General features: G+C 37.8%; 1 protein-coding gene across 1 annotated transcript; it reads right to left on the bottom strand.

The window, feature by feature from the left end:
• Window positions 1-2417: 2417 nt before the first annotated feature.
• Window positions 2418-21136, bottom strand: LOC107564676 (probable methyltransferase TARBP1). The gene is made up of 28 exons (XM_016249811.1): window positions 20147-21136; window positions 19973-20070; window positions 19697-19766; window positions 19447-19592; window positions 19241-19293; window positions 19053-19150; window positions 18768-18903; window positions 17303-17399; window positions 16745-16834; window positions 16469-16634; window positions 15911-16162; window positions 15726-15823; window positions 15359-15517; window positions 14254-14453; window positions 13877-14096; window positions 12954-13142; window positions 12659-12858; window positions 12065-12136; window positions 11649-11769; window positions 11361-11471; window positions 10438-10590; window positions 9672-9758; window positions 9377-9579; window positions 8595-8676; window positions 8264-8435; window positions 4355-4534; window positions 3064-3188; window positions 2418-2558 (listed from the first exon to the last, which is right to left on the bottom strand). Exons 1-28 carry the CDS (start codon window positions 21021-21023, stop codon window positions 2418-2420), a joined length of 4596 nt encoding a protein of 1531 aa, XP_016105297.1. The 5' UTR covers window positions 21024-21136.
• Window positions 21137-21987: the final 851 nt, after the last annotated feature.

The raw sequence follows: 21987 nt of genomic DNA, 5'->3' as shown, positions 1-21987 counted from the left end.
GGTTCCAAAAAAATATTAGGCAGCACAATAGTTTCCAGCACTGATAATAAATCAGCATATTAGAATGATTTCTAAAGGATCATGTGACACTGAAGACTGGAGTAATGATGATGAAAATTCAGCTTTGCATCACAGGAATAAATTAGATTTGAATGTATATTAAAAAAGAAAAACGTTATTTTACATTATAATAATATTTCACAATATTCTTTTTTTTTTTACTGTATTTTTGATCAAATAAATGCAGCCTTGATGAGCATAAGAAACTCCTGTAAAAAAACATCAAAAATCGTTCTGATCCCAAACTTTTGACCGGTAGTGTATATATGAATAAATATTATAATAATTAACTAAACAATAAATAGTCATATAAAATTTTCATGTAATTATTTTTTTTTGATCATGTGTCCTTTAAATGCTTTATCATTAGGGAACACATTTTTACTTACGAACACATATTTTGATATTCTTTTTATTATTTGACATTTATTGCATAATTACCAATTAAAACAATATGCACAAGAAAATAAGTTCTTTAAAACTATTCCTTTTAGCATGTTACAGTTAATACAAATTGAAACACATCAAAAATGTAATTTATAGCATCATACTAAAATCCTCAGATATGTATTAGAAATCAAATGCAAAACTTTCTCATGTCCACAGGAAAACTCTTACATTCAGACATTGTTGAATGTTGTTGAGTAGAGTACTGCTCACCCATCACTGTGCCCAGACTCATCAGCACCATCAGAGTCTCACCGTCGAGTTCCTCACCTGAAACTCAGCCTCATCTGAATCAAACCACTGAGCAGAGGACTCCATTTAAAAACAATCAATCTGGATCAAGTCCGATATGGAAACTCTTTATAAAGAGGTGTCCCGATCTCATATGCGTCACAAGCAACCTGGCCATTTACATTTTTAAATAAGCAAATCTTCCATTATAATGCAAAATGCCTGAGAATATATTCCAATACTTGATTAAACAACTCATCTACACTCGAAGCAGACAGATTGCTTCTCACTGCTCTCTGGTTCTTCATTTGCCCATGTGAGCACCTGACAGTGCAGTTCAGTATCTCCAGGGTGCCTCCGTCAGCCATCGGTTTATCTACAGCGATGACAACATGGAAAATCAAACGCTTGACTTGCGAATTACACCGCAAGAGAAAACAGAGCAGTTGAATATCTGGTTCATTTAAATGGTCTATTTACACAAATGGTTAGTTTCTCAAGGGTTTACAATGGTTACGGATGCAATTAATTGTCACTTTTGCATCGCATTTTCCATAAAATGTGTGGGAACAAATATGATTCACAAAATATGAATTAAATATTAACAAGTGACTCATTTGGAGACAGAAATGCATTTGAAACATTTGAGTTTATTTGACCTAAATTCAAAGCAATAATAAAATATTTCATTTAATATATAATTCACAAATTCATCCAGCATTACTTTTAAATATAATAGAGAGTAAAAAAATAACTCAGAGGAGAGGAAAAGGAACAAAAGACGATAGTGTGGATCTTTGTAATCAAATTTGGGGAATCGGAAAACTTGAAAAATCGGCAGTGTATCAAATACTTATTTGCCCCACTGTATATGTTGGGTGGTTTTGCTGACAGGACATGCATGTCTCTTTCTCCAGCAGCATTCTGAGGTGAGGAAATCTCACAGGGAGAGACGCATCAATTATCCTTATAACATTAAACTGCACTGTCAGCGGACACTGAGACGCTTCTATTTTCACATTCCTTCACTATCCTGCCCTTCAAAACAAGTCATTAAATCAAAGATCACTTGTTTGTGTGCTGCATTCGTGTAAAATGACCTCAACAAGTAATTGAACAATTAAGGGTCAATGAAGTTTTTCAAAATGTATTCAAATATTATTTAAAAATAAAAATAATATTTAAATATGATTATTTCTAAAAACCTGATGTTTAAAATAAAGTATTTTAAACTAGATTTGTAAAACGCTTCCTTTTCATCATCTCAATCATAAGGGTCATTGATCTTTAAAAATGCATAAATATCTTTGCATTAGATAACAAAATATCAAACTTATTATAAATTCAAAATGTGGTTGGCAAACATTACTATAGTTACACTGTTAAAAATGATATCAGTAAATCATCTCAGAATGTTTTTTTTTCATTACTTTAACTTAAAATCAAAATAACTCTGTTTTAAATAATTATTTAAAAAATAATAATTTAAGCAATTTTTAACTTCTTTTTTTTTAGTTATACAAGATGCAGCTCAATTGTACAGCCAATTTAATTATCCTTAAAAATTTAAGGCATGATTTTTTTTATAGTGTACTTGGGTAGAACATTTCCTAATATGATTGTAATGTATATTTTTGAGTATATAGACAGAATTTGTACAGCAAGTTGGAGGTGTTGGTTTACCCCAATAGTAGGAGGCTTCTCTCAGGAAACGTGTAATCTCGTAAACTCTGGCTGTTGGATGTTTGCTCCACACCTATTACCCAGTATCCCTCTCTCTTCTTCAGCAGCAGGAAATCTGACAACTCGGTAGGCTTCACCTGGAAAACGAAGGCATATAACTTGAAATTTGAACGGCTTCATTAATCATGACAGATTCAATCAGTGCAATGCTCAGATTCTACATCTCGCTCCAACGAACCGGGCTAGAGCTTCTGATGCTTTCATGTAGTGTGTGTATTTGGCTGATGTAACGCATGATTATGATGAATAGCATCTCTAGGCTTGTGTTAGCCCACACTCAGAAGAAATATGAAAATATGAGTATGTCTTAAAAGGTGCAGAGAGTAATTTCTGCACCACTAGTGGCACCAAATGGAATTGCGATCTGTTTGTTTGAGCAACATGACTCTACCAGTGGTGTCAGTTTGTGGGCGGGGTTAGCAAACAATGTGTAGTCTTGAAACTTGTTTGAAGAGAGTTATTATTTTTACAATTCTGATTGGTGTCAGATCAGATTTTAAGCAACAGATATATTTATCATGTCAAAAAAAGCTGAAAAATGAACGGAATAGGATTGAATGTACAAATACAAAACACACACACCTCCAGCATCGGCAGCCACAGCTCTGAAGACACACTGAGGACCTGGAACTGTTTGTCATTAACATGTCGCAGACTGTCCAGAACCAGAGCTTTGGCTCCAAAGATCTCACACGTCCTGCACAGACCTGAAACACACACACAAACACTTGCAGTTTAGTTCTCTGATGGTCTTAACAGTGGCGTGCATTTAATGCATTAAAAAAAGGATGCCGTAAATTGATAAAACCTGACAGTCAAGACATTTCTATTTCAAATAAATGCTGTTCTTTTCAACCTTCTATTCAGCAAAGAATCATGGTTTCCACAAAAATATTAAGCGGCACAACTGTTTTCAGCATTAATAATAAGAAATGTTTCTTGTGCACCAAATCAGCATATTAGAATGATTTCTGAAAGATCATGTGACACTGAAGACTGAAGTAATGATGTTGAAAATTCAGCTTTGCCATGACAGGAATAAATTATATTATAATATATATTAAAATAGAAAACAGTTATTTTAAATTGCAATATCATTTCACAATGGTACGGTTTTTACTGTATTTTTGATCAAATACATGTAGACTTAATGAGCATAAGAGACTTCTTTCAAAACCATGTATACAAAAAAAGATACACATTCACATTTGAGAGTCGTGGCTGACTGTTTTAATATTAAACCCATCATTGGTCTTATTAAACGCAACTGCGTGCATCAATATTTATTCATGAAATGTAACTAAGATAAAACTGCATGAATGAAAACCATACGCTACCAACAATAACCGGTGTGTGGAGAATGTTTGAATGAGCCTTTTATAATGAGCTTGTGTTAAAACGGATTTGTTTGGTGACTCAGAAATGATGATTGAGCTGAATGTCTGTTGTAGTTGCAGTGATATTATATGTATATATGACATTCAGAAAAAAACAAAGACTAAACTTAATGTAAACGGTGTAAGACGCTGCAATATCTGTCATTGCAAGGAGAATAAAGGCCATCACAGGATGTGTTCTTCTGTTAAAAATAGGTCGATGCAAAAGAACAGAAGTATATTTATAGGTATGTCTGGCACGTGTACACAGAACGACAATAAAAAAGCTAAACTTTATGAAAACTGGCATCTTGCACAATTTTTTTTTGAAAGGAATAATTATAATAATAATAATAATGTTAAAAATGTCACTTTAATGAAAAACAATTAAGATGCCAATTTTAATAAAAGGTCATTATTTAGTGATCATATAACAATTTTATTGATAACTACTAAATAATACTACTATAATTAATTTGTCCATTTATTTGTCTTACCGCCCAGATTGGTGGGCTTGTCAATGAGAGATGCGACCACCAGGAGGTTGCTGGTGAGTTTGCCCAGGCGTGCTGCTCTCTGCTGGGCCATGAGCTCAGGCTCCTGCTCCTGGACACTCAGCTTCCACGGGGTGATTTTCTTCTGAACTTCTGCCCAGCGCTCTTCCTGCTCCAAACCACCTGTCAGACATAAAACATTTTTAAATGTGGTTTAACATTTCAAATATTGTAATGCTTTCACCTTTCTCTTAACAAATTAGCTGGAGCTGTAACAAACTGAACATGAGAGCTGACAAAGAGAAGACCGTCTTGTTCAGCCCCATCTCACTAATGTTTATAGAAGTAGTAACCATTATCGCATTAAACTATGTGGAGTACACCTATTTTAATCGCAATAAACAGGCATGTAATAATCGCATTATTACCACTATAGCCAAAATGCACGTGTGCTCAGATGCACATGAATGCCGAGTATTCTTCACATTACGAATGAACTCCGTGACATTATTCTGAAGAAGTCCTGGTTTATGGGGGTGCTATAGGGTGCTAAGCACCCTCAATCGAAAGCAAGAGCACCCTCAGTTGAGGCTGCAGAAGTAGGATATTCATAGTTTTCACGTGATGTCACATCCTTACAGGAAAGCCCACATGGAGGGCAAAACAAAGCTTTCCTCCATTGACCGCCAGTTATTTTTAGGAGGACTGCATTAAGTAGTAATGTAGTAAGACCGTGATATTTAAAGGCCAAATTCAGTATACACCTTATTGATGATGCATACTTTGTACAGGCAAGCAGATGAACCCAGAATATAAACACAATGCGCAAAGTTTAATATTAAATGTTTTCCCATAGAAAACCATTATAAAGAAAACACAACCATTTAGCGCATTGCGTTCATATTCTGGGCTCATTTGTTTGCCTGTATAAAGAACGCATCATCAATAAGGTGTGCACTGAATTTGATCTTTTAATATCACCGTTTTAAAGGCACATTAAAGGGGTCATATGATGCGATTTAAATTTGTCCTTTCTCTTTGGAGTGTTACAAGCTCTTGGTGCATAAAGAAGATCTGTAAAGTTGCAAAGACTAAAGTCTCAAATCCAAAGAGATATTCTTTATAAAAGTTAAGAGTCAACCACACCTACCTAAAACGGCTTGTTCTAACATGCCTAGGGTTGGGTATCGTTTGGGTTTTTTTCGATACCGGTGCCAAATCGATACTTTTTAAACGGTTCCGGTGCCTAAACGGTGCCTGAACCGATACTTATATAAAAAAAAAAATGTTTTCAGCCGTTTCTTGAAAATATTAAGGACTCAGCTGCTTGGATTGAGCTGGGCAGGTCATTCCACCAGGAGGGAACAGTTAATGTAGAAGACCATGAAAGTTATATCATAGGTAGAATGCAAAATGTTTCAATACAAGCATTTCAGTCAAATGTAATTTATGCAATATTTCAAACCTTTAACCCACTTGGGAAAATCAACCCATGGCGACAGTTTAAAAGTAGCTCAATTCTGTGGAAAAAACGCGGACTTGGCAACCCTGCATCCAACAAGAGCTACTGGAGTCAGCTTTGACTGATCACAGGTCGAGAATAAGGAGAGATGACTGACAAGACCATGCTGGAGTATTTGCTGCTCAACAGATTCTGAGCTCATTGACAAATATCTGCTCTTGTAAGATGTGCTTGCTCCCTTTACACAAAGTGCGTGTGATCACGAAATCGAAAGTGAAAGTAAACGGCGCAAACGCTCATTCAAAAATATTTAAATTCACCGCATGCTGAGAGCGGCTCCCTGATGCGCCAAAATTATACACAATATTAGAATGTTTAAAGGAGTGGACACGAAAATCGCGGGAGAGAAACACATGTTGCGGGAGCAGGCGGCAATGGTCAGAGATTCAGCAGGAGTGGGATTAAGAAAACAGCCGAATCCCGGACATTTTGGGCAATTAAGACATTTTTGTAGGTCCAAAAAGAGGACATGTCCGGGGAAAAGAGGACGTATGGTCACCCTAATGTATTGCTAATCGATGTATTCTTTTTAAAGTAGCATATAGAACATATTTTCTGCCTCGTTCTGTGACAAGAAGCCTCATCAGATCACAAAAGGAAGCATTTGACTGATGTTGTGGAGTAAAAAGTTTATAATTTTCTCTTTTGTTGGACAACAGGTTTAGAAATGTGAATACAAGGGAGGTTTAGCTTTAGGCATTTTAATTTAAGCATGTTTAGCTTAGTTAATGGAAGTCTACCTGCTGCCATCAGAGCAAGTGTAATTACTGCATTCACGCGCTCCTCGGATGCTCTCATTTCCCGAGTTGTGCTTTTAAGTCGGAATGTGAAAACAACATGGACACTTTTGTTACTACAAAGATGTGTTGGATTTGTATTATTAGAGCTTTCCGACTTGAGTTCACGTGCATTTTCTCAGTCGGGAAATAATTTTTCACGTGCTGTGCCAGTGATGATGCTGCTTACGTCCGTTTCGGAGAACCAGAGGACATTTTATGGAGGACTGTTTCCTGATCCTGGGAGGGTAGACTACAATGCGGCTGTTCTGACTCACAGACTGTAAGTACGTTTTCATATTTAAAGGATTTGCCACTGAAGATTCAAACGCGAGTTTTGAGAGGTGTAGAGTAGCGCTTGTTGTTCGTCATTTCTCCGATTACACATATGCAGACATGGTTTTATGTTTACGTAGTGCGGTGCGATGCAACGCGTAAAAAGACAGTATAAGTCATTATAATCCATAATTATGTCCCCACTGGATGCAACAAATGCCTAGTTTGTAATGGGTTTTAATGTTTTTGTCTCGTTGCTCCGGCCAGGACACGGCATCACAGTATGGTAAGGGGCGTTACATTTCCGTCACACGCTTGAGGTATTCGGCCAATCACAATGCACTAGACAGGTGGCCAATCAGCACACCTCGCTTTTCAGACCGATGAGCTTTGCAAAAATCGACGCGTTTCAGAAAGGCGGGGCATAGAGGAGAAACAATAATGTACAGTATGTGGAAAATAATGTGTTTTTTGAACCTTAAACCGCATGAACACATTTCATTACACCAAATACTCAAAATTTTTAATGTTCTTTTTAGCAACATCATATGACCCCTTTAAGTGTTTTCATATTAAACATTTTAGAATGTACCGCTGTTTTTAGTGATTGAAATATTGCAGCAGGTGCTTTATATGTATTGCTAATGGCCAAAACTTGCATTTTGTTCACATATTTTGGTTTTATTTTTTTGAGAGGTGATCTAAATATTTTTGGGATTGGAACTGATAGACAATTGACAGGCTTGTGCTGCAGTTCTATGGATGTTTTTCCCGCCAGGTCTTCGAGCCAGTCACGTGACTGAAAACTATGAATTGGCAAAACAGATTTGGCAAACGCGTATTTGTGTTTGTGCTCAAGAGAGCTTCCAAGGTTTCTATTTACAACATGTTTTTGCAGCGTTGAGCAGTGTAGCCAATCACAGAGCTATCTGTTGATTTTTTGAACGCAATGGCCAATCAGAGGTGTTTAAGTTCAAGAATCCCCTCACCACTCAATATGCCAAAGTTTTGTCAGTGCTGAGTTACGCAAGTTCGCGAATTTTGCATTTGGTGTAAGTGGACAGTGGCCAGTAACATGCCAAATGTATGAGTTCATTATTTGTGCTGTGGAGTATGCAAATAATGACAAAAATAACCACACTTCTTAGCAAATAAGCAGAATAATGAATATTGCATGTAAACTGGAGTGAAGAGGTTTGCTCGTGTCTTCTTACTGCAATTAAGTCCTTACGCTGATTATTGAAAATAATGGCATTACTGGTGCACATGTAAATATAGTGAGTGTTTTCATAAGTGTGGTGTGGTTCCAGCTCTCTGCCACCCTCATGTGGTGATTACCTTTGTCCTGTTGGATCCAGTCACCAGGCTGGAATTCACAGAGATCCGTCACAGGGTTCTTCGAGGGCAGGGCAGCACCAATCGGGAAATCAACAAAACGTTCAAATTTCCACAGTGGAAGCCACTCATCTTCTGCCAGCTCCGAGAGGAGAGGAAAGATGTGGAATATTGTCTGGGGAAGCAGAGAATGTGATGCCGCTGGATCATAACAGCACAGAACGGATCAGATTATACACTCAGGGCAGAAGAAAGAGAGAGAAAGAGAGAGAGAGAGAGAGAGAGAGAGAGAGAGAGAGAGTGTGTGTGTGTGTGTGTGTGAGAAAGATCTCACCTCAACACTGTAGTCCATGATTGGGTTAAAAGCACTGAAGAAGAAATGGTCCTGGATTCTAGACCAATTTTTCATCGCATTTCTGTAGGGTGAAAAAATTGTTTTAAAAATCCGATATCTCCAGGTTTCTTATGAGAATCTAAGAGAACCCTGAAAAATCAGTCCTACAAGTCACTATAATTCAGGATCACAGCTCTATTAACGCTATAAAGCCTGACATATAATATAACAGTCAGAAAAATCTACAGGTTATTGGAAGCAAAAAAGCAAAAAAAGGTTTTCGCATCAAATTTGATACATCAGGCTTTTATGGCTCATATACTATGATTAAAAGGGCTGTTTGTTTCCTGTTTGAGTATGAGCTTTATATATTCCTATATCAGAGGCACAAACAGAAAAAAAAACAGGCAATTTGGTGCAGTTGCTGATATTTATATGGCTAAAAAGTAAGATGAAATTCTGATAGATTGTAGCGTAATCTTTATAACAGTATAGCATAAAATTGTTTTTTTTTTTTTTTAAGTATTACATAAAATCACTCTATATATCCCAATAATAAGTGTAAGATGATATTTAAATGCTTAGTTCTATGATCAAATCAATGCCATTTTTACTTTATAAAAATAGAGTTTACTTTATAAAAAGCTGTAAAGATTTCACAGCAAAAAGACGTGTGAACGATGACCTGAAGGGGGACATTTTTAGAGTTATACTAAGTCCTTTTACTTGCTAAGGAAGTAAAATCTAGGGTTTATAGGGTTAATGAGTGAATCTTTTCTCACCCGGTGTTCTGCATAGCTTCAGCCTGCTGTAAACAGGCCTGAACCACTGTGGTCAGTGCGCCCAGGTGTTCCTCCGGGAGGACACGGGCGTCCTCCAGCTCCCACACCCTTTTAAGGGCGAGCAGGGCGTACAGACGGATGCTGAAATTATGACTGAAACACCACTGCAGGCTCACCTCCACCGCTCTACGCCACTGCACCTCCTGAGAAAGACACCAGCAATACAGTTAACACATAAAATGTTCATACCGGCTGCACAGGAAGAATAAATCAGATTCAAATGATGAAACTGCACCTTATCTTGCAGTTTGGGGAGGAGGACATTCAGGTGCACAAGGACAGAGAGAAAAGTGCATATGCTTGTTTTTGTCTTCTCATGATCCTGCAAAACAAATACCTGCATGGTTCACAAGAAAATGACACACATATCTAGATACTTAAAATGTTAAAATACTTTCTCCTGTCCTAGTTTAATCTAGCTATTTTTCCTACTCTTTTGGATGCCACTAATAATGCAGAACGTGAGATTTTCAGGACTGGATTTGATCTGTATTTCTGTCAGGACCACTATCGTCAAAGATGATTGACAATTAGCATACAGTTTGGATTGGCGGTATGGTTCTGTTCTGGGCAAGAACTCCCTGCGCATTCATGCAGCTTAGCATGGATGAGAGCAGGGAGAGCAGCAATAACCACCCCAGGGTTAACAGAACAGAACCAACATAAATGTATTGCAGATATCGTTCAATAATGTTATGTACACATTTTAGATTTAGTCTGATTCAAAGGAGAATCAGAAGGCTGAATTCTGACTGACAGAGGAGGAGTTGGGGATGGAGGAGGGTAATTAGCTATTGAGCAATGCGAAAACTGCTGATAATACTGAGGGACCTTATATATGAATGCTTACATAGGTGTCGTATTCCCATAGGTTGATAGGGATCAGCTGAGTCAGCTGATGCGAGCTTGACTAACGTGACCTGCCAGAACTAACGCTACGCTAGATATATGCTGCATCTGTTTTTAGATTCAAGTTTGTGTGCTGATGAGTTCATACTCACCAGACTGAAGCAGTTCCACAGGTTCTGGATGCGAGACGGGTTCTGGTGGAGGACCAGGATCAGGGTCCACTCTATCAGGTACTTGACGGACGCTTGGTTACTACAGAAGCCGGCCTCACACACGTGACTCAACACACACTCTGACACAAACTCCTGTGACAGATAACATCAACATTGACTGCTGAACTCGAAACTGTGTACACATTTTGAATTTAACAACCAATTTAATGTATAAAATTTAAAATGTATTATTGTTTCTACTTTATTATAGCTATATAATAGCTATTTTTACACTAAATAAAATAAATGATTCATTAAATTCAATAAATGCAATGTATTTTATCAACAACAATATTAATGGCATTTTAACAAACAATATTTGTCTGATTAAGAGCCATATGGCTCAAAACATCACTGTTGGTGAGAACTTGCAATACATATATTGTGTTGCAACTGTATGTGGTTGAGCAGCCTTATTGAGCTTTTTGCCTCCTGGATGTGCATACTTTTTGTTGAACGGGCAATATTTTGGCTGTATCAAGTAGCAAGATTTTTTTAGGTTTTTGTAATTCATTTGTATTTTTAATGTTCGATCGTAACGGGTAAAAACTTACTTTAGCAGTTCAAACATAACCTCTATAAAATAGTCATATTAGTTTTAATTATTATGTATTTAATTATTTATCTTACAATGTAGGCCTGTTATACATCCAACAGATTCAAATCAGTAATATTTAGTTAATAGAACTACCTCTCTGTAGGGGTGTAATCACATTGTGTTTATTTAAAAGCATAATTCAGTAGCAACACAGTGATCTGACAATATCAGAATCGCTACTGGCCAAAAAGCTTGAAATCAAAGCATCTCTAATACAAAGTGGATTAATATGCATGCGTGTGGTGTATTGGTGTAGAGATCTAACCGGTCTGAGTTTATGCAGTAACAGCAGCAGCGTCTGCCACACGCGGTTCTTCACTCTGTGCTGGATGGAGTTGCTATAGTAACGTACTTTGGATTTCGAAATCTCGGCATCCTAAGGGAAAGAAAAGAGACAAAGGAGGGAACTTTAATCAAAAACACATGCAATAACCATGAGATGGGCCATTCAAAACAAAATCAAACACACGCTCGTTGTTTCCAGGAAGTGCTTACTTTAAGAATTAAACACCCAATTTCCAGTAAGAGCCGTAGTAATGAATTGAACACAAACCTTCCTCAGTAGTCGCTGCACGAGCTCTTCCATCAGACGCTGGTGAAGCCGATTAGATGGATTCAAGCGGCAGAGGAAAGCCAGAACACACACTCTTGGAAATTGATCATCCCTGTTATCACTGGAAATGAGATTCAGAATAATAAATGTAAATCAGCGCCAAAGTATTTGAACATGCTATGAGGAAAAGTAGAATTAATCTATTTTGATTCAAGCAGTTTTGTACCACAAAAATAGTCCATTTGTAAAAGTCCACAATTAAGGGTGTCAGCTTCTAATATATGCATAATTAATTTATTTCAGCTGTATAGTCAGTTACCCCAGCAACAATATTTTTTTAAAGAATATTTAATGATTTTTTTGCAAACGTTTCCTTTCTTTTAGACACATTACAAACAGTAAGTGTTGTGGTTTACCTGTTGACAGCGATGTTTGCTGCACAACTATCGCCAAGTTGCTCAACATAGCTTTGAACCTCCTGAACAAGCCTGAAAGCAAGAGAGAAAAAAAATTATCATTAGCATTATTATATTTATATTTTTTATATAATTTCAGCTAAAGTAGTTCCAGGCAGGTCTCGACCACATTACATGTCCAGATCACTGATTTACAGCCTAAAACAGCAAAATAACCAAAACCCATAACGACACTGGCCAAGCAAATAAATATAATAAACAATAGGATAAAAACGACTAATTATTTCCATGTCAAGTTTCATTATTATGGAAAGCACATACTTTCTTTTCTCCCGCTCTCTCTCCCTTACAAATGCACACACATACAGTACAGACACACACGGAAACATACCCGTGCACAGAAACGTGTTTTTAGCTGCTCTGACGATTTTATCAGTAAAATAGTTTAGCAACTTTAAAGCTACTTGTCATTTCTTACTAGCGAGGCTGTTCTTGAAGCAGATGAACTGATACAGTTTCTTTATTAGTAGAGACGCTGCTGCTGAACACTGTTGAGAGAAATACTTTTTCATTTGTTTTTTAATGTGCACTCACCTTTGGTCTCTTCTGAACACTGGGCCGTACACACAGGCCTCAGTCAGGATGTCGAGGTGTAAGAGAGCCATACTGAACACAGCGTCTGACTGGAGACCCTCTGCTGCCCCACAGGGAAGCCACGTCTCACAGCAATGCTGGATCAGAACATTAAACACTCCTGATCGGACTTGTGCCAACTCCATGAGCTCAGTCACAATCTGCCAAAAACCAGAAAGCTTTTATTATATACACTAGCTATATGTTTTTTTTATCACAAACGCTACAAAAGAGGTCTTTCAGGTTTTGTATGGACCTGTTGTATGCAGGCTGTGATTCTGGGATTCTGTTCCTCTGTGAGCTGCAGAAGGCCCTGGTGAAAAGCTAAGCGCACGAATCCCTGCAGTGTGTACCAGAAATCATGAGGGTTTGTGCTCAGAGCCTGAACCACCTTCCATGATGCACATATGGCCTCAATGCACAGAGATTCATCCCACTGCACCACCTGGTGGAGAAAATAGACCCAGCAACTAAACACCAGTTTAAACTCACATCACACAATCAAAAATGTGATCCTGGACCACAAAACCAGTCTTAAGTCGCTGGGGTATATTTGTAGCAATAGCCAAAAATACATTGTACGGGTCAAAATTATAGATTTTTCTTTTATGCCAAAAATCATTAGGATATTAAGTAAAGATCATGTTCCATGAAGATATTTTGTAAATTTCCTACTGTAAATATATTCAAACGTAATTTTTGATTAGTAATATGCATTGCAAAGAACTTCATTTGGACAACTTTAAAGGTGATTTTCTCAATATTTAGATTTTTTTTGCACCCTCAGATTCCAGATTTTCAAATAGTTGTATCTCGACCAAATATCCTGTCCTATCCTAACAAACCATACATCAATGGAAAGCTTATTTATTCAGCTTTCAGATGATGTATAAATCTCAATTTTGAAAAATTGACCCTTATGACTGGGGTTTTATGGTCCAGGGTCACAAATAAACAAATGTTTAAGTTTCAAAATGTCCTAAAATTACAGATTTTTATTATATAATATGTTACAGACAATTGTTTGGCACAAAAAACCTTGACTAACATTATCAACTGACTTCAAGCAAAATAACACCTAGAAAAGATTAGAACATATATTTATTTTTTCAAACATGAAATGTTAATAAAACAAAGCTAATAAAATCCTAACTTAAAGGAGATGCAACTGCGGCGCACCTGTGGTACGACTGATGCCATGAAGTCCAGCACCGGCAGAACAAGGTGACCAGGCAGTAATGCTAGAGCATCCACAGCAGCCCTCAGGACCTCAGAAGCTACAGGAGCCTGAAGGGTCCCAGCAGACTTCTGCAGAAAACTCAGACACGTCCACTGATCTCGAATAAACTGGGCCACGATTCGCCCCCAGTCCTTCAGCACGACACTGTCCACTGGATCACTGTTATAAACACACATAACTCATAAATGAAGAAGTGATAATGGTCCACAGGAAAACGTACTTCGAACAAAAGTTCTCCTCTGTATGGTTAAATATGGAATTCTAAGATCTACAGCAACCAAATATTTATAAATATAATTTTAGAGCTTGACCAGACCTGATTGTCACAGATGTGGGCTTCAGTAATGTTTGGTTGAGATGCTGAGATGATGAAGGGTAGAAGTAGTCGGTCAGCGAGTGAAGCGTTCTCATGGCCTCAGACCGGTAGTTTAGGACACCTCGATCATCCACGTCACACAACAGCGCAAGTGTGGCCATACTGACCACTCTCTGAACCTGCCCTGACACAGATGGATTCTAGAAAAACACAGTTTAGATCTCACTCCATCAGAAATTGCCATCCACTTACAAATGTGCTTGAAAGTAATCTACAGTATCTACTAAAAAGAAAAATGAAAGTAAAAAAAAGTCATTTCTAACTTACTAAAGGTTCTTTGAAATACTTGAATGTGACTTGTCAAACATTTTGGCAATGACCTCCAAACTTTATATTTGACTTAAAAGTGGAAGAAAAATAGAGCATATACACAAGCATTTAAGGGATAAAAACCTGAAAACCACCTTAAGATAAACATGTACGCTTGTGGTAGGTAAGAATTTTTCAAAGGTTTTATTTTTTTTATAAAGTCTCTTATGCTCACTAATGCTGGTAAACAAGTAAAAATGATAGTATTATGAAATATTATTATTATACAACTTATTTTCTATCATAACACATTTTAAAATTGATTAATTAATTATTCAAAGTATTTATTTTAAAGTCTCTTATGCTCACTAATGCTGGATTTATTTGATAAAAAATTGAGTAAAAATTATAGTATTATGAAATATTACTACAACTTATTTTCTATTTTAACACATTTTAAAATTGATTGATGTAGTGGTAAAGCTGAATTTTTAGCAGCCATTACTAACATTAATATGCTGTTTTGCTGCTCAAGAAACATTTCTTAATATCAATTCTTTGATGAAGAGAAAGTTCAAAAGATCAGTATTTATTTGAATTAGAAATATTTTATAACATAATAAAGGTCTTCATTACAACTTTTGACCAATTTAATGCCTACTTGCTCAAAACTATACATTTCTTAAATCTTACTGACCCCAAACTTCTGAACAGTAGTGAACGTGTGGTAATTGTATCAAGCATGCAATCATGATGAACAGAGTCTGAAGAATCTGGACTATGCTGAGTGCTGCACCTGTTCAGAGGGTTCACCGAGGATCCTCAGGCAGTTTGCGGTGAGTTTTGGGATGTAGTTTTGCTGCAGATTTGAGCCGTACCACGACACAGTGGAATAAGTGAGAACTAGCTCCCTTAATACTGAGAGATAAAGATCAGACCTCTCCACATCACATAACTACAGAAAGAGAGAGAAGAGAGATAAATCCCTGGAAAATCCAGCCAAACCAAATGATAGTGGTCGACGGACCCGTTCTCGACCTGGCAGACCATCTTAGTCAGGAGATTAGTGATGGTAGACCAACCTGGATCAGCAATAACCCAGTTTTGGCCACCCAGGCCTACTTTCTCCAGCAGGATTATATGTGATGCATGAAAACACTCACCTCTCTCAGTTCCCCGCTCAACCTTCTGAGCAGAAACTCCTGCACTGATTCCACCACCGACAGCATGAGCGTCTTCAACGTAACAGCCACAACATCCTCTACAAACATCCAGACACACTAGCTTCAATACTTTGGCATGTCCAAACACGGCATGTTTGTCTTATTTTCTCAAACACAGCACACACCATTCTCCTTCTCTGTATCCGAGCGTCTGCGATGCAACTGCAGCAGGCGCAGCAGTAACTGCAGGCTCTTGTCCGTCTTCTGCAGCACCAGATAGACGTTGGTGCTGAGTCTCTGTAAGACGTCCAGAAGGGGCTGGAGAAGCAGTTCTAGACGAGGTTCCTCACTCCTGTTCTGCTGAAGGTCGGCTGTCAGCAGTACAGTTCGCACCAGAAGCTCGGCCTCACTTGGATCAGGCAGACTTTCTGTCTGATCTGCCAGAAGTAATAATATACGCACAGACTAAAGATGATATTCATTCACTCACTCACTCACTCACTCACTCACTAAAACTGTGAGATGTGCATAACGCTCGGTGGAAAATGTTTTGGAGCCATGTTATATACAGTAAATGGGGTAGAAGATATTGACCTTAAAATTCAAAAAGAAATGTGGCATAATGATCAAATGTATTTCAATTTGCAGATATTGTTGTTTGACAGTTATGTTGTTCCAGGATTAATAAAAGGTTTAATGTAGCAACATGTCCAATATTGCTAAAATGTTGTGCTGTATTTCACCTGAGCTGGCTGGAACTGTGAGAAAGGTCTTCAGACGCTGCTGGACGCAGCTGAATATAGAAGCTCCATCTCTGTTTGACGTTTCAGCGTGAAGCTCCTCAGAGGAGCCCGGATCGCCATTGGTCAAACGAAAGCAGCCTTCGTTAGCCTGGAGCCAATTACACAGCTGTGATGGGAGCAAGGTTTAATATCTTGTGAATATTAGTTCTGATCAAATACTTTGCAGATTGAGCATGGCTTATAAATTATGGTTTAGTTAATAGACTTTGAGTTGACCTCTTTCCAAAGTGCTGTACCCCGACATAGAGACTCATCAGCTCGAAAATGTAAAAGAAAACCAAATATCTCATCGAGAGACACCGCTGACTGCCAAAAACAAGAAAACCATTCAGATATCAGTTCTGTCAGTTACATGAGCCATCATGACTTAACATAATCATAATAAAAAGAATGAAACCTGTAAACTAAAACCTTTAGAAAATGGCACTACAAACCTCATTTTCTCATTTGTGATTATGCATATTCAAACTGGGTGCATTGAAGCTACTTACATTTCGCCCACATAAATAACTAAATCTGCACCAGATGTCATATTTTTGCTCAGTTTTCGACTAAATAAAAATTAAATTGAGGTGTTTTTTTTTTCCTTCTTCATTCTAAGCTCTATATTCTCACTAATATCATACAACATTAACCAATATGATACAAAACGCATATGAAAAATTTTGTCTGAATGTTCAATAGGCTTTTTCATTAAAAAGCAAATAATCTGACTGTTATTTCATATGACAGGCTTTACAGGGTTAGGGATTTGAAGGGGGAAAGCTAAAGTACCACATCTGTCAGGCAGAGAGCAGCACGGAGCAGAAAACACTGTGAAGCTCCTCTCAGAAGAACCTGGTGAGTGATCATAGTGCAGCGCAGAACTTCTCTGAACACAAAAACACCAGCAGATTATGTGACTTACAAACACATGTATTATTGCAACAAATATGTGCTTTCATCAAGTCTGATCTCTACAGATGTCCGTTTTATAGATCAGACTGCAGCTCTGCTCACTCTGGACATTCTCTCAACCAATTACATCAGTCGATTTACATCACATGATTAGGGATGGGCGATACCACTTATTTTGTTTTCGATACGATACCGATATTTTTCAAGGCGGTATCGATACTTCTGAACTAAACTTTTAAATGATGAAATTTATTAAATTACTAAGAGTAAAATGGGTAATGATAACCACTTAACTGTTTAAAACACATTTTAACATTCAATACGCCTTAACTGTAATTTATTAGGTTATATTTTTGTTTACACATGGTTCAAATGTGTTTTTTGTTTACACATGATTCAAATCTATAAATACTACAGTTGAACTACGGTCACTTTAGTAAAACTATGGTTCATTATCATAAGGGACTGCCAGTGACCGGCTGTTGCATCCATAAAATGCAACCTTTTTGTTCAGACAGTGTATGATTTCTATTAACATTACGGAATAGAACATGATCTATATTATCTTTCAACGTTCAATTTAAATAAATGTAATTGTACAAACTATGTAGGCTACGATTTCAATTTGTTTATTGTGAAATAACTCAAACATATGTTTTTTTTCTGTCCTCTGATAAGCATTGCTCAGGGCTGCCGTTCCCAAAAGCTTTAATGCTTTCTTATGATACTTTTGGGAAACGCAGCCCTGTTTGAATGCACTGTCAGAAGTGAGTGAACGCTCTCTGTGATTGATTGGTTCTGTCTTGCAACATTTGCGTGTGTTCAGATGAGCAGGAAAATAGTTCTATCCTACACAATTATTGCGAAAACAAAGGTTATTCGTCAAATTCAATGCATTTGTACGCATTATTATTATTATTTTAAATAAACAAAATCACTGGTAAATAAAACACCTTAGTATCGATATTTTTAGTTTGAGTATCGATACTTTCGATACTCGCGTCAGTATCGATATATCGATACTTAGGATCGATACGCCCATCCCTACACATGATGCATTTTAAACAGCACTGAAGGATTGGCTGCTTTTCTTTCACTATCTAACTCACATAAAATTGTTACATTTAGTTTTTTGGTAAAATATTAATCCATAGGCAGTTTATATTTGTCTATTTAGAAGTCTTTAGTAATGATGATAAATAATGCAAAACAAAATATTCTAAAATAATGTATGCTTTACAATAGATAAAAACAAAAGCACATCTCCTTTAATTTGTACTTAACACTCACTACATTTCTCCAATTGCAAGATCACTGGATTCCAGCAGCTAGTAGTTTGTACCTGAATGCATGAAGTCCATCAGATCCTAGTAGAGGACAGGGGGACAGACAGGACAGGGCCTGGGACAGAAAGAGCAGCGGAACTGCGCACCAGTGCCGCGATCCCAACCGCTGAACGAGCTGCAGCAACACTGAACCTGGTCACGACAACAACATACATTCTAGATGTAAAATTGCACATTTCAGACCAGCTTAAAATATCATGGAGTCTTTTTCATGGTTTTATTTGATGACCTAAAACGCAGAGACCAAAACATCTCCACAAGCATAAACTGGATCTCTTTACCTCTGTTCTCTTCTGGCAAACTTTTGAAGAAATTCACCATAAACATTTGGAGTTTCACTCCAAGCTCTGGACAATCTCTAATGTTCTGCCGTGGTGCTCTGTGGAAACAAGCATTTTAAGATTGAGACCAACTGCATATTGTAATAAAACCTTATCCAGTATGAAATTTAACACCAGACAACAGTTACCTGTGATAGAGAGAGCTCTCTGAAAGAACATCCATGAGAGGACCGATTACAAACTGACAACCAGAAGAATGTTCATTATCAAGAAGTGTTTTTTATTTATTTTATTTATTTCATAATGTGACATATTCCTGGGTTAAACTGAATATTTAGTTACAGTATCTTATAAGGAATATCATCCTATTATCTTAAGATTCATGGATGGATACCTGTGAGAATGCCAAAGCAAACGCAGGACGATGCAGTGCTTTCAGTTCTAACAGGTGATTGACTCCTTCCTTCATAACTGCCTTGTTCTCACTGTGAAACATGCGCTGATACACACACAGCAGCCAGGATGGAGAAAACAGCCCACCTGAGGATGGAGAGAGTTGGAGAACAAGATTAAGCAGAGATTCAAGGCCAGTCAGCGGAAAACTGTATTATGCCATATGCTGCCACAAAAGAAACGTGACCAACCTTGGATGTCAGTCGCCGTTGTCTCAACGAGCATGTCGATCCTGTTGAGTACAGGTCGGATCACGTGAATCTTAAAAAAATACAATAAAATAGATAAACAATATAAGACACATTAACGCAAAATGCAGTTCACAGATACTTGTTTCCACAACAATAAGGCGAACATTCAGATTCATTCATACAAAATGAATTTTTCATTCTAGTATGGTAGTTTGCTATTCTGAAAATAGCTAGTGGGGTTTTGTGAATCTGAAACACAAAATAAAGTATTCTCACCTGGTTTTCCTCTAGAGTCTCTAATACTAGAGCATAATCTTCCCAGAATTCCCTCAGTAACTGCTTTTTTTCTGAAGTCCATCTGAACAGGATCTCATCTGCAGAGAGCCAAGAGATGCATGTGAACAGTGTTAGAAATCATAAACATCTTACACACCATGAATGTTGTCTTACCCCTGTTAGGTTCCTCGCTAGTAAACACATCTTCTTTTTTTATCTCTGCCAGTGCCACACACCTTGTGAGCAGGTAAAGCGCCCGTTTGCGGGTCACACTGTCCTTGTGGGTCAATCCGGCCTGAATTGCCCTAAAAAACCTTTGAGATCTTCTAGGATCCGGCCGGGTCTGAGAGGTTTCAGATGAGTAGAGGTGGTCGGAGAGAGCAGTGAGACACACCAGAACCCGAGCTGATACTGATTCGGTCTGATCTCTCTGATGCCATGACAGTAAATCATCCCATATCTGATGTAGGACCTCTGATTCAGAGGCTTTATCGCAGGACTTGAGTATGGTGAACCAGATCCGGACTATGATTTTTGAGATTACTGAGTCAGAGAGATCTTTGACACAGCAAAGGGTGCAGGACAAGGTCCTGGAGATGATGTCTCGGTCATATGAGATGCTGGATAACAGCACTGCTGTGACTTCAATGGCAACATCCATGTCAAACCTGCTGGTTTCATGGTTGCCATCATCTCTCGACAACAGCACAGGCAGAAGAACCTGACTTACCTTCTCAGGTACATCATGGGTCTGACAGGTACTGACACACACTGCAAAGAGTCCACAGACAGCACTGAGCATATCTTTACCTCCATCATCTGCACTGGAGATCGTTTGCATTAGTGGCATGCATTGATTCCATATCACTGACTGCACTTTACAAATAAAGCGCTCCTCTTGTGATTTATTGGAAAGCTCCTTGATCAAAACAGTTAAAGCTTCAATCTTCTCTATGTCGGGGCGTGATGTGCTTGGCCAGCACAACGTACTGAACAAATGCTCGGGATCGGGATGGTGGGACAAAAGGGTGTTTATCAAAAAATTCGACATTTTCTTAGTAGCCCTTTTGAGTTAAAAACACCCACAGCTTTAAAATGGCTAAAATCCGGTTTGATGGGTTTGCCTGCTGCACACGTGTGAACCGGTGCGTCTACTTCCGGAAATATTACGTGACCGATTGACGCATGCGCTGAGAGAGAAACGCTGCTGCCAGCAGGGGGCACATGGCGACTATTTCTTTCTTTCTTTCTTTGCATTTGCATTAATATACTACGCTCTATTTACATATTTCGACTGAAAAGGCTTTGCAAGTTTTAAAAAAAATGTACAAAATCTGTCCATGACTTGTGTGTTTTGTGTTTTGCACCATATTCACTGCAGCAATAGTAGCAAAACATGTGAGAGTAAAGGTGTAAATGTTGTGTTTGTGGGAGAGAAAGAAAAATCTACAAGTTTGCTAATTTTGTCTGTGACTTCAAATTCACTGATACAGATGTGTGGCTATTCTCTACAACTACAAATTCCACTGTCACAGGCGCTCAGTTGTTTTGCCCCAAAAACACCTTCATATGTTATGACATGTCACCAACTAATGTCCAGCGATTACTAAATTGTCCCTAGCAATAATTTTGGTCAAACAATTAAATGTGTTGTCTGCAGTTATGTCCCCACCAATGCCAAAATCAAACCTACACCCATTATCATGATCACAGACCCTGCGGTTATGCTAATTGCTTTTATCAGTGAGTTTATTGTATTTCTATGTAATGAATAACACATACACATACTGTACTATGGAATTTCAAAACATCTATGTTTATTCGTACTATTCATTCTTATTGCTTTTCCTTTCACTGAAAGGAACACATATATGAGCAGTGTTGGGGGTAACGCGTTACAAGTTACTTTACTTTTTCAAATAAGTAACGCCAGTTACTCCCCCCCCCCCATTTATTGATTGAAAGCTCTCCTGTCCCCATGTTGAGGGAAATGGGGGGGAGGATGTTACTTTATT

Source organism: Sinocyclocheilus grahami, unplaced genomic scaffold, assembly GCF_001515645.1.
Source record: "Sinocyclocheilus grahami isolate Dianchi unplaced genomic scaffold, SAMN03320097.WGS_v1.1 scaffold955.1, whole genome shotgun sequence".
Classification (NCBI taxonomy): Eukaryota; Metazoa; Chordata; class Actinopteri; order Cypriniformes; family Cyprinidae; genus Sinocyclocheilus; species Sinocyclocheilus grahami.
Note: the sequence above shows the minus strand (reverse complement) of the source record. Positions and strands in the feature narration are given on the sequence as shown.